This window comes from Pteropus vampyrus, unplaced genomic scaffold (assembly GCF_000151845.1).
Source record: "Pteropus vampyrus isolate Shadow unplaced genomic scaffold, Pvam_2.0 Scaffold208, whole genome shotgun sequence".
Classification (NCBI taxonomy): domain Eukaryota; kingdom Metazoa; phylum Chordata; class Mammalia; order Chiroptera; family Pteropodidae; genus Pteropus; species Pteropus vampyrus.
Window position 1 is genome coordinate 195,626 of NW_011888989.1, and position 15,594 is coordinate 211,219.

General features: G+C 37.9%; 1 protein-coding gene across 1 annotated transcript in view; it reads left to right on the top strand.

The window, feature by feature from the left end:
- HECW1 (HECT, C2 and WW domain containing E3 ubiquitin protein ligase 1) overlaps window positions 1-15,594 on the top strand; it is a 483,256-nt gene that overhangs the window by 138,214 nt on the left and 329,448 nt on the right. Inside the window, exon 2 of the mRNA XM_011372467.2 lies at window positions 14,193-14,517. Within this exon, the coding sequence (XP_011370769.2) occupies window positions 14,193-14,517 (325 nt within the window). The remainder of the gene's footprint in view (window positions 1-14,192; window positions 14,518-15,594) is intronic.

Consider the following 15,594-nt stretch of genomic DNA (forward strand, 5'->3'; position numbering starts at 1 on the left):
CTTTCTTTCTTTCTTTCTTTCTTTCTTTCTTTCTTTCTTTCTTTCTTTCTTTCTTTCTTCCTTTCTTTCTTTCTTTCCTTTTGCATTTATTTGTCCAGTTTTCCCAACACTATTTATTAAAGAGAATGTCATTACCCCATTGCATATTCTTACTTCCTTTGACATATATTAAGTGAGCATATAGGTGTGTATTTACTTCAAGGCTCTCTATTTTGTTCCATTGATCAATGTATCTGTTTTTATGCCAGTACCATGCTGTTTTGATTACTGTAGACTTGTAGTATAGTTTGATATGAGGTAGTGCGATACCTCCAACTTTGTTCTTCATTCTCAAGATTGCCATAGCTATTTGGGGTCTTTTATGGTCCCATATACATTTTAGGAGTATTTATTCTAGCTCTTTAAAAAATGACATTGATATTTTGATAGGGATTGCATAGAATATATAGATTGCTTTGGATAGTATGGCCATTTTAACGATGTTGATTCTTTCTACCCATGAGCATGGTATATGCTTCCATTTATTTGTATCTTCTTTATTTTTTCAATGACATCATTTTCTGAGAACTAGTCTTTTACCTCCTTGGTTAATTTGGTTCCCAGGTATTTTATTGTTTAATGTGTAATCCTAAATGAGATTGTTTTCTTAATTTCTCTTTCTGAAAGTTCATTATTGATGTATAAAAATGCCATTGACTTCTGAATATTAATTTTTTATCCTACTACTTTACTGAATTCATTGATCAGTTCTAACAGGTTTTTGGTGAAACCTTTAGGGTTCTCTATGTGTAGTAAGTATCATGTCATTGGCAAATAACGAAAGTTTTACTTCTTCCTTTCCAATCCGGATACCTTTTATTTCTCTTTGTTGTCTTATTGTTGTGGCTAAGATTTCCAATACAATGTTGAAGAGGAGTAGTGAAAGTGGTCATCCTTGTCTTGTTCCTGATCTTAAGGAAAACCCTTTAGCCTTTCCCTATTGAGAGTGATGTTAGCTGCAGGTTTGTAACATTTCTTGTAATACTGCTTTGGTGGTGATGAACTCCTTTAACTTTGTCTTGTCTAGGATGATTTGATTTAATTTTTGTGTATTTGAAAAATTAAATTATTTTTTACACTCAAACTCCCAACTCTGGACTTCTTCAGGTCCTTGGAATTTGCAGAATCTGGCTTATCCTGTCTTCAGGAAAGGCTGTGGCAGTGTGTGCAACAGTGGAGAGAGGGAGGCCCCTGGTTCTTACAAAACACATCCCCAAATGTTCAACTCTGAGGTCAATAACACAGCTAAAGACGCCCTTGGGATGATTTGAACTGAAGATGTGCTAGGGCATGGTAGTCACACTATTCTGCCACTGGTGCTCTCAGAAAGTTCAGACTTTCCCACACTGCTTTTGCTTGTCCTTGTTCAGATTTATGGTCCCTTTGCACCATTTTAAATTGATAAATGAGGCCACATGTGAACTAAGTCTGGTGAGTCCATTTAGAAACAAACTGTTCAAGATGTAGTAGCCTTCAGGATATACTTGGCGACTTCAATAGCTCTGCTCCTGGATGGGAATGGCCTCCTCTGTCTTGCACTTGCCCAAATCTGACCAACACCTTAAAGGTACTTAATATGCAATTGTTGGAATATCCTAATGGCCATATGCTCTTTGCAGCTTTTTGTGACAACCACCCATTAGAGACAACAATGTCCTCACTCTGAGTGCTTGCCTGCTCTCCAGAACCAAACTGAGCTGGTGCCTGTTAAAATAGAGTTGCTCCACCCCAGCCTACCGAATTAGAATCTCCAGAAACGAGGGCCATTTGTTTTATTTTTAATTTTTTCTCATTTCATGCATTTAGCTTTTCTTGCCTTATATAAACAAGGATCATAACCTGAACAGCAGCTAGCCCAAATCTTTGCAAAGCGTAGGTATTTAATGGATGTTTGTTAAGTTGAATCGAATTATATATAATCAAAACAAGGCCACATATCAGTTCTTGCATTCAAGTCCTTGCCAAAATGTCACAGTTAATTTTGTTTAGTTGATTATTTCTAACACTTTCTAATCCACAGATAGAAACCTGTTAATTATAGAGATTGCTTTTGTTATCTTTCAGGTTGTTTTTGTACTCTGCCAAGTAAAGACTATGTGGAATCTGTCTCCCCTTTAATGTAAGTGGCCAGTATTCTATAGGGATAGTGCTCAGAGTGGCAGCCAAGAGAGATAATTTAGGTACACTCAGAAGGAGTAATCTACCAAAATGTTTTGCAGGGCTTTCCAGTCACCAGTCCTAGAAAGAATCTTTCATGTCTCCTCTTCCCCTATAGTTGAAATGAAAATTGCTATCCAGATTTTGATGGACATTCTAAGACTGTAAAGTTTTCCTTTAGTTGTATGAGATAGCTGCATTAGGGTTGGGTCTAAGGATTCTTCTTTTGTGCGTTGATAATAAGCCAATCAAAATATATATAGTAGAGTTATTAGAAAACAGTGATGAAGCAATTTTGCAAAAAAACCTAAATTGAATAGAACTTAACATATCTGTCCTGGTTCCTTTATGTTCTGGTTGGGCATGCACCAAGAATATCTACTTACACTCTGCATTTGTGTTTCTTCCCCTCTTACTTTGGTAATAGAGTATGTAAGACTCTATAGAGTATCTTGGGCTATTATTAATTTTTCACATGAGCATGTCCTGGCTTTCCAGGGCCGATGCCATAGCTTATACTTCAGTTCATTTTATAGTGTTTGACACATGTTTTTGTTGACTGAATGAATAAATAAATGAAAATTGTCTAGGAAATTCACCCTTAGTAGTTCAAAGCCATTCTGACATGTGGCTCTAATGACTTTTAAATAATATTAACAAAGCAAGAGAAAAATGTTGGTCTCTGTGGGTCATAATTGAGGCACTGACATGGAATGCTCCATCTTCCCAGTACTGGTAAAAATTAGATTTGTGCTCTGCAAAGAGCAAAGCTAAGGTCATGGAAATGTTTGCACTTAATACTCATTAGCATGGACCTGTGGCTCTTGTTTCCTCAGAACTAACATTTCATCTTGAACAGCCTTTCAGAAATCCAAATTACTTCATTTTCTCATTTTTTTTTGGCTAATACCATTATCTCTTGGGGTTTTGCAAAAGAGCCTAACAAGCAGTTTGAATGGCAATCCAGGTACCTCATTGTGATGAGAGTTCTCTGTCGCTGCTACTCCAGAAGGTGAGGGCTGTGACTGCTGCTTCTAATACCCATGATCCTCTTATAGCTATCAATCCCTGAAAGAATACAAAACTTTAACCTCTGATATTTTCTGCTTGCAATATAAAACAATATAAAACAGAAAATTAGAAATTTTATCTAAATAATTAATTCAAGCCTCTAAGGAAAAAAAAATTTTCTAAAATACACAGATCATTAAACTTCTGAAATTCTATTTGTCTGGGTGTAGGTAGCCTTTTAACTAATTTAAATGGCAGTGAGTACTCTTAAATATATTACCATATCATTGAGATCTATGACTGGCTTGAAGGAGTGAAAAATGTCTTGGCCAGATGATAATTATCTAGTTTGCCTTCTGGTAATTGCTATAGATATTTAAATTAACTTGTATTTTTATTGTATTTAATGTAAACCTATACTATACTATTGAAAAAAGATTTTCTGTGGCTGAGGATTGAGGGAGAAGCATTCGGGCTTGTAACTTCACTGTGGTAGCTACATCCTTTTTGCATTATAGACAAGCTCAGATGATGGCCCCAGGCATCCAAGCAAAAAAGATAGACGATGAGAAAACCATTTTCTTTTTCTAGTCTGTAAAACTGAAAATACTGTCTAAAAACCCAAGCAGACTGTAGCTTTTGTCCATGAGTACAAAGTCACCAACCTGCCTCCATTGATTGCCCCTTCTCTTTAGTTCTGAAAAATCAAAAAGATTTCAGAAGGGAATTTTGTGGAAGATGTTCAAGAATTTCAGTGACAAGTGTCATGAAAGCATGTTTAAAAGGAGATAGCTAAGTATTTTTTTTGTTTTTTGGTTTTTGTTTTTTCTCTTTGTGGTTTTGTAGAACCCAGCAAGACATTGCACCTAGGTGGTCCTACATTTGGGAAGTCTTGGCAGCCAGATGTCTGAATAACCACAGCCTGAATGCTCACTCCGAATCCACTTTAGTCATAATCTTGATTTCCCCAATGCCATTAGAGCTGAATAACAAATCCTGTTCTGTTTTCAAAATAGAACACTCCCTTCCTTTTACCATTTCCATGAATAACTGATAATAAAGTAACGGGGCACCCACCTAGGTCACCTGATTTGCTTGTTTTAATCATGGGGATATCTTGATGTTATTGGAATTTTCCACAAGGGACTCACACTAGTAGATACTTGTCCATTTCATTATGGTTTACTTAAAAAATAACACTTTGTCCCCGGTCTTGCATCATTTCTCTCTTCAATATATGTTAAGAATTTGATAGAGATACTATGGGTTGATTTTTTTCTCTATCATTTTGACTGTTCCAATCATTTTCTCTTAAATCACTGAAAATAAGCCTAATTTTATTTTAATAGCAACAGTTCTATCTGATTTCCTTCTCTTCCAACAGATATTTCTATATTTAAACCATCTGTTGGTGCTCATATTATAGCCTGGGTGCAACTTGGTATGGCTAAGAGAATTAGTGATGTCTAGAATTGGAACTGAGTGACAGAGGCTAGAAATATCTCAGGAGTGGACATAGTGATAAGAGAGAAGGAACTTGGGGGAAAAAAATCTATTACCTATAACCACATCTGAGATATGAACTGGTTTTGTCACTTCTCAAGGGAGGTAGAGAAATAGATATAAAACGGAAAGGCAAGAGAGACCAGAATTTATATTGCCAAGTGCTATTTATATTTTACCCTTCAACACTGCTCTAAGTTGCCTTCAAAAATGGCCCCAGGTATTAACATCGAATTTATATCAGATATGAATGTGTTCACCTGGGGCATTTATTATCAGACAGAAAGTGCTACTGCTGCTGTTTCAGTTCTATGTACTGATAATGGATAATTATGGTTCCTGTTCTTAATAATGGCATCTTTGTTAGAGCTGCAGTCCAAGATAGTGCCTTTCTCTGTCCTGACAGATAATCTGAAAAAGCAGAGCTGACGACCTCCCATGCTACTTAAGTGAAAGCTTTGCCATATCTATCTACCCACCCTAGTTCTTTGGCAGAAATATTGTCAAGTTGCTCCTGAAGGAAGATGTTCAGCAGTATAACATTTGTGAAAGCACAGTGTAGGTGAGCCCACCACTAGATCTCTCCCCATCTTCAAAGAACTTAGTCTCTCCAACCCCACAAAAATGCCTCTCTCCTTACCTCAGCACATATGGCCTTTAAATTGGTTTTGTTTCTGCTCAAGCTTCATTCCTCACTGCTGCTCCTGCCCCATGCATCCTCTGCTTCAGATGCATTGGTCTTCCTCTTGTCCCTTGAACACATATGGGCAGTCTTTACAACTTTCATGCCTTTGTATATGTTCCCTCTGCCTAATGTACAAATTTTCCACTTCTTCCTAAAGTTTCAGACAAAAATAAGTAGTTATTTTCCTATCCTTTAAATCCCTTTAACTTGTTTGTCACCACATATTGAAATTAGTGATCCTTGAATAATGTGGAGGTTAGGGGTACCGACCTCTGTGCTGTGGAAAATTTGCATATAACTTTTGAATCTACAGTCAGCCCTTTACATCTGTGAATTAAACCAACTGCAGATTGACAGTATTTTCAACCTGTGGTTGGGAATCCGCAGTTGGGAATGGAAAATACTGTCTTCAGTCCATGGTTTCACAGAGGCAAATCCACAGATACAAAGGGCCAATTATATTTATTGGAAAAACTTTGCACATAAGTGGACTCATGCAGTTCAAACCCATATTGTTCAAGGGTCAACTGTATTTGTTTACATATCTTTCTCACCACTGGATATTATCTAGCCCACACAGTACATGCTTTATCCCTAGTGTGGTACAGATCGCATTGTACATGATCAGATGTGTTTAACTTACATCTTAATTAGCTCTAGTACACCACTGGCAACATTACTTTGCTATACAATGGTGAAGGATAGCCTTCATACTGCATTATATGGTAAGATAAAATTACAAATTCAATATGTTCCACAAAGTCAGTCTAATTTACTCCTTATTGATGTGCGTTGGTCAACCTTTGCAAATGAAGCCTGAAAAGATACTGAAATTTACTTCTCCTTATTAATTCTGAGGAGCAAAGTATGCTGAGACACATGCTATTAAGTGATGCAAAATCCCATAATAACAAAATTAAACATAAGTATGGTTTGCCTTAGTGGCTGCATGGTGCCTGACACTGCTGTATTCCTGAATGAATGCAATGGCCATAAGGTCCCAGTGAAAACAGGCTACATGTGGTGCCATCTGTGGTCTCCATGACTGTACCTTCAGATTCCCCTTTATTTACACACCACTTCAAAGACCTAGGCCATACCTTGTCTCTTGACCTTTTCTCCTCCCACAGTGAGACTTAAGGACTACACTGCAGATGGCACTGTGGGTTTAGATTTAAAGGACCATTTGGCTTATGAAGCTTGCCCCTCGCTCTCCTCCTCATTGCTGCAGGGTGAACAGATTGTATTATTCCCCAAACCAAAAATCTTCTATGATTACCATTCCTCCAAGGAGGGAGATCCTACGCATTGACATGGCATGAGAGACCTTCCTCCCACACTTCCAACTATCCCTCTTGACACTCTCTGACAGGCAGCTGGGAGGAGCTCTGCTGAATCTGGAGGCACACCATGCTTTTCTGTAAAGCTGGAGTTCCTTTTGCTTATATTAGATTTCCCTCTGCCTTTGCCCTGCTGGTGACCTTCTTACTCCTCCTTCCAAATACAGCATCACTGTTTCCCCATCTGCAAAGGCATTCCCAGCATCTCTCTCTCTTACAGGAGACCTTGTCTACTTCTCCTGTCATTGCCTTTATCATTTTGTCAAAGTTGACTGCTGAAATGTCTGTCTGCAGCACAATGCTCTGTGAGGGAAGAAGCACTGTTAAGTTCACCTCTATATCCATGCTCAATACTTAGCACAGTATAGACACTACTAAGTACATACTAAGTATTCAATAAGCGTTTGCTCATTTAATGGGCTAAAGAAAAAAGGAAACTAAAAATGGTTTACTTAAAAACTTCAGCCAACTATGCTGGCTTCAACCTCCCAGAGAATGTAAGAATTTATAAAAGAGCATCTACAAACCTCCACCACAAATAAGAATGTATTTGAGTATTAACTCCTACTGAAATGTACTTTTTAGAACTATAATCATTGCCTATCCACATTGCTTATTAGCTGGGAAATCTGAACAGGATCATGAATAGAGGAGGGAAATATACTGTGTCTCACATTCTCCACAAGATTGATGCTCCTTCCTAAGAGAGGAAAGCCACTGGGACTTGGGTTCCGGTCATGACTCTACCTCTTGCTTGCCATGTTCATAGCAGGCAGCTGCCCTTCTTGGAGAGTAGGAGCTGGTGGTCAAGATATTTCTCACAGCTTCTCAGTGCTGGAAGCTAGGAGGAGGATGCAGGCACCATGCAGCCAGCTACTCTTCTTCCCTCTGTTTCCAGGTGGCTACCGATTGGTAAGCAGGGTCCCTGGAGCTTGAGTGCCATGACCTGGCTGGAGCATCACTGTGGTCATGGGAGATAAAACACATATGTCACTCTTGAGTGTGTCAGAAGGAACTTTTCAAATTTCCATCATGGTGGAACTCTCTTGAGGAAAAAACAGATCTGTCTAATATTGAAAAGAAAAAAAAAAACAGAAAACTTTTCACATCTGTGCACTCTCATTCATTCTCAGTCTCTCTGTCTTTGCTTCTCTCTCAGACTCTCTCTTTCTCTCATACAACCACACACACACACACACACACACACACACACACACACACACACACAGAAGAATATTACTTTGAATGACTTTTCCTACTTTCCTGTCTATGTAAATCAGAAGGAGATGCTAGGAAGGTCAGAAATTTTTCCTAAATATGAGAAGGCCCTTTTTGTCTCCTACATTCTTCTCTTTTCTCGCCCACAGCCCCTTGCCCATTTTTCTGGCCATACAAACTGCCCAATTTTCAATAACTTCATTCTTGAGTTGCACCAAGAAATTCCAGACTTAACCAAAGTGGCAAAAGGTACGTACCGAATAAAGAATGGCCAGACCGCCCCTCTTAAGTATGAGGAGAAAGAATGGCATCTGACAACAAGGAGCAAAGTCTTCCTTCCCTCTGCTATCATCAGTGGGGCTGCAGAGGAAGAGTGGGAGTTGTTCCTTAAACCTATTGTTGGATTATTTTCACAAGTGATAGCTTTATGTGTTCCTAAAATAGTGTGTTTGACTGTCATTTTAACAAGTCTCTAGTTTTTTTAAATTATGACTTCCTATATGGATATTCCCTGGCTTGGCTCAATTTTCTTATTAAAGTTTTCTCTGCCTAATGTTCTCTTTCAGATGACAATGTGTAGGATTCTATTTCTTCTTCAAAGAAAAGGAGCCCATACAATTCAGTTTATGTAATTCTGCAACATTTTTCTGCACAATAGCCAACATACAAAAAAGCTTTTCAAAACATGGCTTTAAAGCACAGTTTTGAAGCACAAGTTTAGGAATGGGTGCTGAGGAGCTAAAGTGTAGGATAGAGATGGTGGTATTATAGCCGCCTTTCCTCTCCCTGAGGTATTCGGCCATCTGATGGGTTAAGGCCACCTCAGCTCCTCATACCCACCTCTGACACATGACCTTAATCACACACAATCAGCATACATATGAATGTACAGGCAGGACTCAAATCTCAAGAAGTAGAACAAAAGAGGACCCAGGGGCAGTATTTAATCTTGCCTCAACTCGCCCTTCTTACCAGTGTCATTCAGGAACCAGAAACTTGGGGGATTTTGGGTACCAAGACTTGTGTTTTACACAAAATAGGCATTGAGAAGTGTTCCTGAGCTCCAGAAGGAGAGCAGCATCTCATGGCTCTGAGACACAGGAGGCAGATATACCCAACCCACATTACCCATGCATTCACCATTCATTCAACAAAACATTTACTGAGCATCTGCTACATTCTAGTTAGGCACTACTTTAGCTGGAAATTGAGACCTAAAGGAGCTAGGCAACAATTGTGCTGTACTCCCTTGGTGCCTGCCTCCTTAAGAAGTTAACAAGTAAGGAAGGCAGTTGCAGATAGAACATGTCAGTTAGCCTCTGATTTATCTGCATCAAAGCCAGAGGGAGATGAAAAATTGAGAACAGGCTCTGAGTTGAGAGCAGAAAGTTTGAGGCATAAGGGCAGAATAAGTCAAGAGGACATTTGAAAGTGGTCAAGGGCAACACAGCTAAACATATTCATTCAGTCCTTAATAGACTCTCTTTATATTATGACTTTGGCTTTTGTCAAAGCTTTTACAAGCAATCAGCTACTACATTTGTGATATACCAAAAAAAAAAAAGTCTTTTAACATATTGTTCCACATCATGAGGTGTTCCCTACATAAAGTCTAAAATGATAGATTTTATTAAGAATATGGAGGGAGAAAAAAATCATGAATACTGTACTTTCCTTTATCCTCTTGGCTGCTAAGAAGCTTGGAGAAATATCTAAATCTCAATTACTGCAACTGTATGAGTCCATGTTAAAATTTGGAGAGAGTACTTAAGAATGGTAAAAGCTCCTACTTCTAATTACACTGAATAGCCTCAAATCACCATTTCCTGCTGCAAGAGGTGTGATCTTGGAAATGTTCATTAACAGTTCTAAGCTGTGTTTCTCACTAAAACAGGAATAACGATATATGACAGGGTTTTAACGAAATAATATATCAAGTACCTTTCATAGAGTATATGCTCATAATGAATATTATCCTGTTTCTTGTTGTTACTTCCTGTTTTCTATCTGTTTTTCTAATTCCTTATTTCTTTGTATATTTCTTTTGTTGTAAATTTGATCAAATACATTGTAGAAAGAGATGTTATATATAACTTTTTAAAAAGTTTTATCATCCTGCTGATGGCATAACTAGAGCTAAGTACAGGATAATAAAAGTTTCAGGCATCTGTGTGCTCAAAATAAAATCTGTTCATGACCTCAAAAATTATTATGCTCTTTCTTCCAACTAAATAATGCCAGTTTCTATACCCTTGTATTGTTGTAGAGTCACAGTTCCAAGGTAAGAGGTAAGAGACTCCGGCAATTGGAAGAAAATTTGAGGAGCCCTAGGCAACTGAGACATAGCTCTTTATTCCAGAAATGTTACAGCCCACCTCAAAGGGCGACAGCATTATCCAGCAAGGGCATGGCACACCTTCGCATGGTGGCGGCACCTTTTACACACAGGTTAAGCAATAGTGGCACACTGCCAGATGATGGGAACCTGAGCACTCATACTGGGCACATGGTTACATAAGGAGAGAAGTGCTGAGTTTCTTTTGCTTCGAGTTAGCTACGGATATGGGAAGGAGCCTGACTACCATTATCCCTTTTTCTCCTCACAAACCTCATCTTGTATACTTTAACAAAGTTTCCTTCAGAGTCTGTGATTTCACTAACAGTTTTTGATTTCTTAGTGTAGGGGCAATTTTTAAGAATCATTTTTTCTATTATAGATATGCCTTTGTTTGCTTTCTTTTTATTTCTGAGATGGCACTCACTCGCAGTTTTATATTCCAAAACCAAAAACCTATTAATGATCTTGTCAGTTAGAAATTGACACAGCAGAATCATTTGTCTCCCTTGTTCTTTAAAATAAAAATAATGCATAATATAATATATTCCTTTCCTAGGAGATATTTTTTGCTTTTACGATTTTAAGATTTTATCTCTACAGTTTTTGCTAACATACTGTGTTGAAAAGAATATTTTGAAACATTAAACACAGAAGTCCTGTGTCAAAATTTTTTAGAAAATCCAACAACGTATCACTTAATCCAAAACATTTCAACAATTGCGATTATTTAAGTTAGAAAGGAAAACAAATAAATAAAACATCATTGTTGGATCCTCTGCTACAGATAGGAAACAAGCCAGCAAATGCAATCTTACTTTCTGTGAAGTAGGATACAATGTGATCAGATATTTTCAGTGGACCCACTTTTTCTCACAGGTCAATTAAAATTTATGCTTAACATAGCCCTAACTAGGGACCCTTGATTACAACTAATTATTAGGAAAAGATTACTATTACAATATTACTAAAACTTTTACAAACGTTCTCAGAATTTTCTTATTAGTGTCATATTGGCTATCACAAATGTAAGAGGAGATAATAGGCACTTGAATTATTTGATGGGATAAAGAAAAAACTGGGAGCAATTTAATGATACCAGTTAACTTTCTCCTCAGAGAATGGGGAGCCACTTCACTTTGCAGAGAGGAAGGAGAAGCATGGTTTCTGTAAATCAGATTTGCCTCAGAGATTAGGAAGAATCGAGAGTTTGTTAAATATTAGAATCATTGTCTAAGAAGAGAGGTTGTTTATCCAGAACTTTTTAAAAACAGGACAGATTCTCATCTATCTCCCATCTTCAGGTGTGAAGAGAGAATGATTAAATTGCTTCTGTCAACAGATGAATCTATAGTGTAAACTAGAACACTTGTGAATGCCTGGGGGCAACATGGCCACAAAGGAATTACTGGTCAGGAATCAACTATCCACTTGCTGCATTCAGGAAGCAGCTGTTGTGAGTCTTTAATAGTAACACCCCTTAGAATGCGGTGAATATAGTTTTATGTTACCTTTTTCTCACATAACTTTGTGTCTCCATATTTTCTTTTCTCTCTGCACCATCTACTACTAACTTACCATGTTTTTCTGTATTTTATCTACTTCTAATAGCCACCTTAAACCCTTTTTAGAAAAAGAAGGGGCATAATTGAATAAAATAAATTATATTAATTAAAGTTTTGAGGGTTTTTTTAATGCTAGTAGTTCTGCCAGGTCCAGGGGCATATAAAAGATGAAGGAACACTGGCCTCGAGGTCTTCACAGCATAGAGATGAGCATGAACAGGACAACTAGCAATAACACAATAAAAATCCTTACAGGGAAATGGGACTCCTGTGGGATCATGGAGCAGAAAGGCTCATTCTCTTGAGAACAGGAAAGGATGCAAAGAAAGTTCACAATAAGTTTGATGGTAAAGCATAATTTCAAAATACGAATACTGCCTACAAATATAAATGGGGAGAATGTGGGCAAAGATAGGGTGGGGGACCAGAAGAGCATGGTTTTCAAGAAACAGCTTGAGGCTGCCCTTCTTATTCCAGGCAAATGTCACTATTTCATTCTAGTAAATTACTGACAATATCTCCCTTAACTAATTATTCTTACCATGTGGCCAGTGATCACTGATGTGATTTGACAAATAGTTTCAGGAGTGCTAAATGATTTCCAGGGAATTCTGGTAAAAATACCACAGCAGAAATATCTTCAACAGAAGAAAAGCACTCTTTAATCTTTTTTTGAGGCCCTGACTGACAGTACATGGATAAAAATCTATCTCTCATTCTTTTCAACATCAATGCAAACATTTCCTACTCAAGCACAAAACTTACAAATAAAGGGAGGCCCCTGCAAAAAAATAATAGTGTATAGGGCATCATTACAAATACATTTGCAATTTTAATTTTGTAAGGAACAGTAGAGGGCCAAGACTACTTCAGAATGATCCTCAGTATGAGGGCTCTGGTGTTGAGGTGAGGGGATACTTGGCCAGTGAGTGAGCCTGGCTAACTGCCCAGGACCTACATTTCAGTGAGGCTTTCTTACTAAAGTAATACTAGTTTACTAGTATTTTAGTAGCAGCTTTTTATTTATTGAGCACTCACTTTGATAAGAGCTTAATTTTCCTTATCTCATTAAATTCTGACAACCCATTTATAGATCAGGAAACTGAGGTCTAGAAAGGTTATATAAATTTTTTAGGGAGTCACATCTTAGAAGGTGATTGATGCTTCAGCAAACTTGAATATGGTTTGGTCTAACTCATATACTTGACTTTGGTTTTTAATTCCAAGTAGCTTTTAATCTCCATAATAATATTGTAAAACATTATCACTCCTTGCAAAGTATATGCAAGCTGAAGAAGTGTTCTCTAACAGCAGTCTTTATTTTTTTGTGGGGGGCAGATTTTACAAAGATCTCTGAACAAAGTGCCCAGGACACTGGTTAGATTACAGAGATCCTCTCTGAACTTCCCAGAAGAGCCAGGGTGACTGTGAGGTGGGTGGATTATTAATGCTTCTTGGGTTTAAGGCTTTACCTATGTTCCTTAGAGGAGGACTGGTTTCCAGGCAACACCATGGTCCATCTGTTTTCATTCAGTTTTCAAAATGCAGTGACAAGTATATTTTTAAAATAAGACATATAGTACCAGTAGTGTACTGAGATGCTTTCTGAAGTCTGGCTTTTCTGCCTATAGTAATTCCATGGTTACTACCAGTGAGGTCAGAGTAATTCCTAACAAGAAACTCAAATGATGAATGAAAATGCAAGCTACATGATCATGAAGGACTGAAACTCAGAATGAAAACACTGGGCTTTATTCAGGTTAATGGACTTTTTACAAGTGCCCTGGTCCTGGAAGATTGAAAAAGTACAAGCCTAAATTACTGCTAAATAGACTTATATAATCTAGAGTAGACTGGTGCTGGGAATCACCACCTCACCCAGCAGGGACCACTTCTGATTCAGAGCTATGTGTAGTGTCTTGAAAGCTGCAGGGATCACTAAAATATTTAGTGATAATAACCATCACTTACTCTGAATAAAGATAAAATTGGATTCAATTGTATTGATGCTGGAGAACTCAAGAGATTTCACTTTGGGGGCAATCACACCCTCAGGACCATTCTGCACACATACAGGCTTTCTAATACCAAGCAGGCTAGAGGTAGCTGAGAGAGGTAGGCTACAACAAAGCTGGAGATGCATGGCCCCTTGATGAGCTCATATTTTTATTCCTGCCTTTTCCGTGTGAACCCAGAGGCACAGCATGTGTTTCAAATCTTTCTAGGGGGCTTCTCACTCACTCACTCCTTTCTCTATGCACATTCTTCATTTCCTATGAAATTAGTGACATTATAGCTAGCATCTCCCACCCCTTCTGATTGTCTATTTGCCCCCACAGAATCTGTACCAGAACAGGTTTTTGGGCCTGGCCGCCATGGCATCTCCATCTAGAAACTCCCAGAACCGACGCCGTTGCAAGGAGCCTCTCCGTCACAGCTACAACCCCAGCCAGTTCCACAGCATGGCTATCAGGACGGGCCCCCATGGCACTGTCACCATCCCCCGCTCCACCAGTGACACCGACCTGGTCACCTCAGACAGCCGCTCCACTCTCATGGTCAGCAGCTCCTACTACTCCATAGGGCACTCGCAAGACTTGGTTATTCACTGGGATATAAAGGAGGAAGTGGATGCTGGAGACTGGATCGGAATGTATCTCATTGGTGAGTAGAATAGCACTTAGACCAGCTAACAGTGTGCCACAGATATTATGGTCTTAGGAATGTGGTTTGGGCATTCAACAAGTATACAAGTTCATAATTCACTCTTATGTATGCTTTAATATTTCAGTAAACTCTATAATTTAATTAAAATGCACAATTTGCAATCAAATGTGTTATTCACCAAATTTTAACACACTGAAGACCACACACTAAGGCTTCTGTTGGTGTCTCTATTCAATGGAAGAAAATCATAAAGTAGTAGGGTGAGGAGTGGTTGAACACAAACATCATTACCATTTGCACGTCTATGTAGAGTTAATTTCACTGTTGTTTTTAACATGATTATAGGCCCCTTTTTCACTTTCTCTTTCAACATTCTTATTGCTTTGTGTTACTTCTTTCACTATAGACAGTGAATGCAAGCATACCACAGGCTAAGGAATAGTATGATGACTAAAAGGAAAATGACTACACAAGTTCATGGTGCTGGAGAACATAAATCTGAAATTACAAAATTAAAGTTATATGAAAAACATGTTTCATCTATTTTACGTGATAGAATCAGATGTGGTGAAAATTGACTCAATTACACTGCAAATCAGCAAGTGAAGAGGGACCACTAGAGTCAGGTATCAAGTTCAACAGAGGCCAGGCCTTCTGTATTCAGTCTGCGCAATAAAACATTTACACATTCAGAAATGCAATTCTAGATTTAACATCATTGAATATCACAGAAACTAATGATTGTTATGAATATTTTACAACTGGGACTGTTTTTATGATAAAATACAGGGCATCTGATCTGAATAGCTTTTAAGGAAATATTTTTGGCTATCTTGAAGGTTTTGCAATCAGTTTGGTTAGTGTATTTATAATACACATATTATTATAAAGATGGAGAAACATAATTTTTGAGATTTTTACAAATAGTGATCACTAGCTAAATTGGACTACTAAACAGGAAAATTTAATTTGCTTTAAAAATAGTTCTTGAATAAAAGTGTTTGGATACCATTGATCTACTACAGAGCTTGCAAAATAATAGACCACCAAGCATATTTTGTTCAGTCCATATTG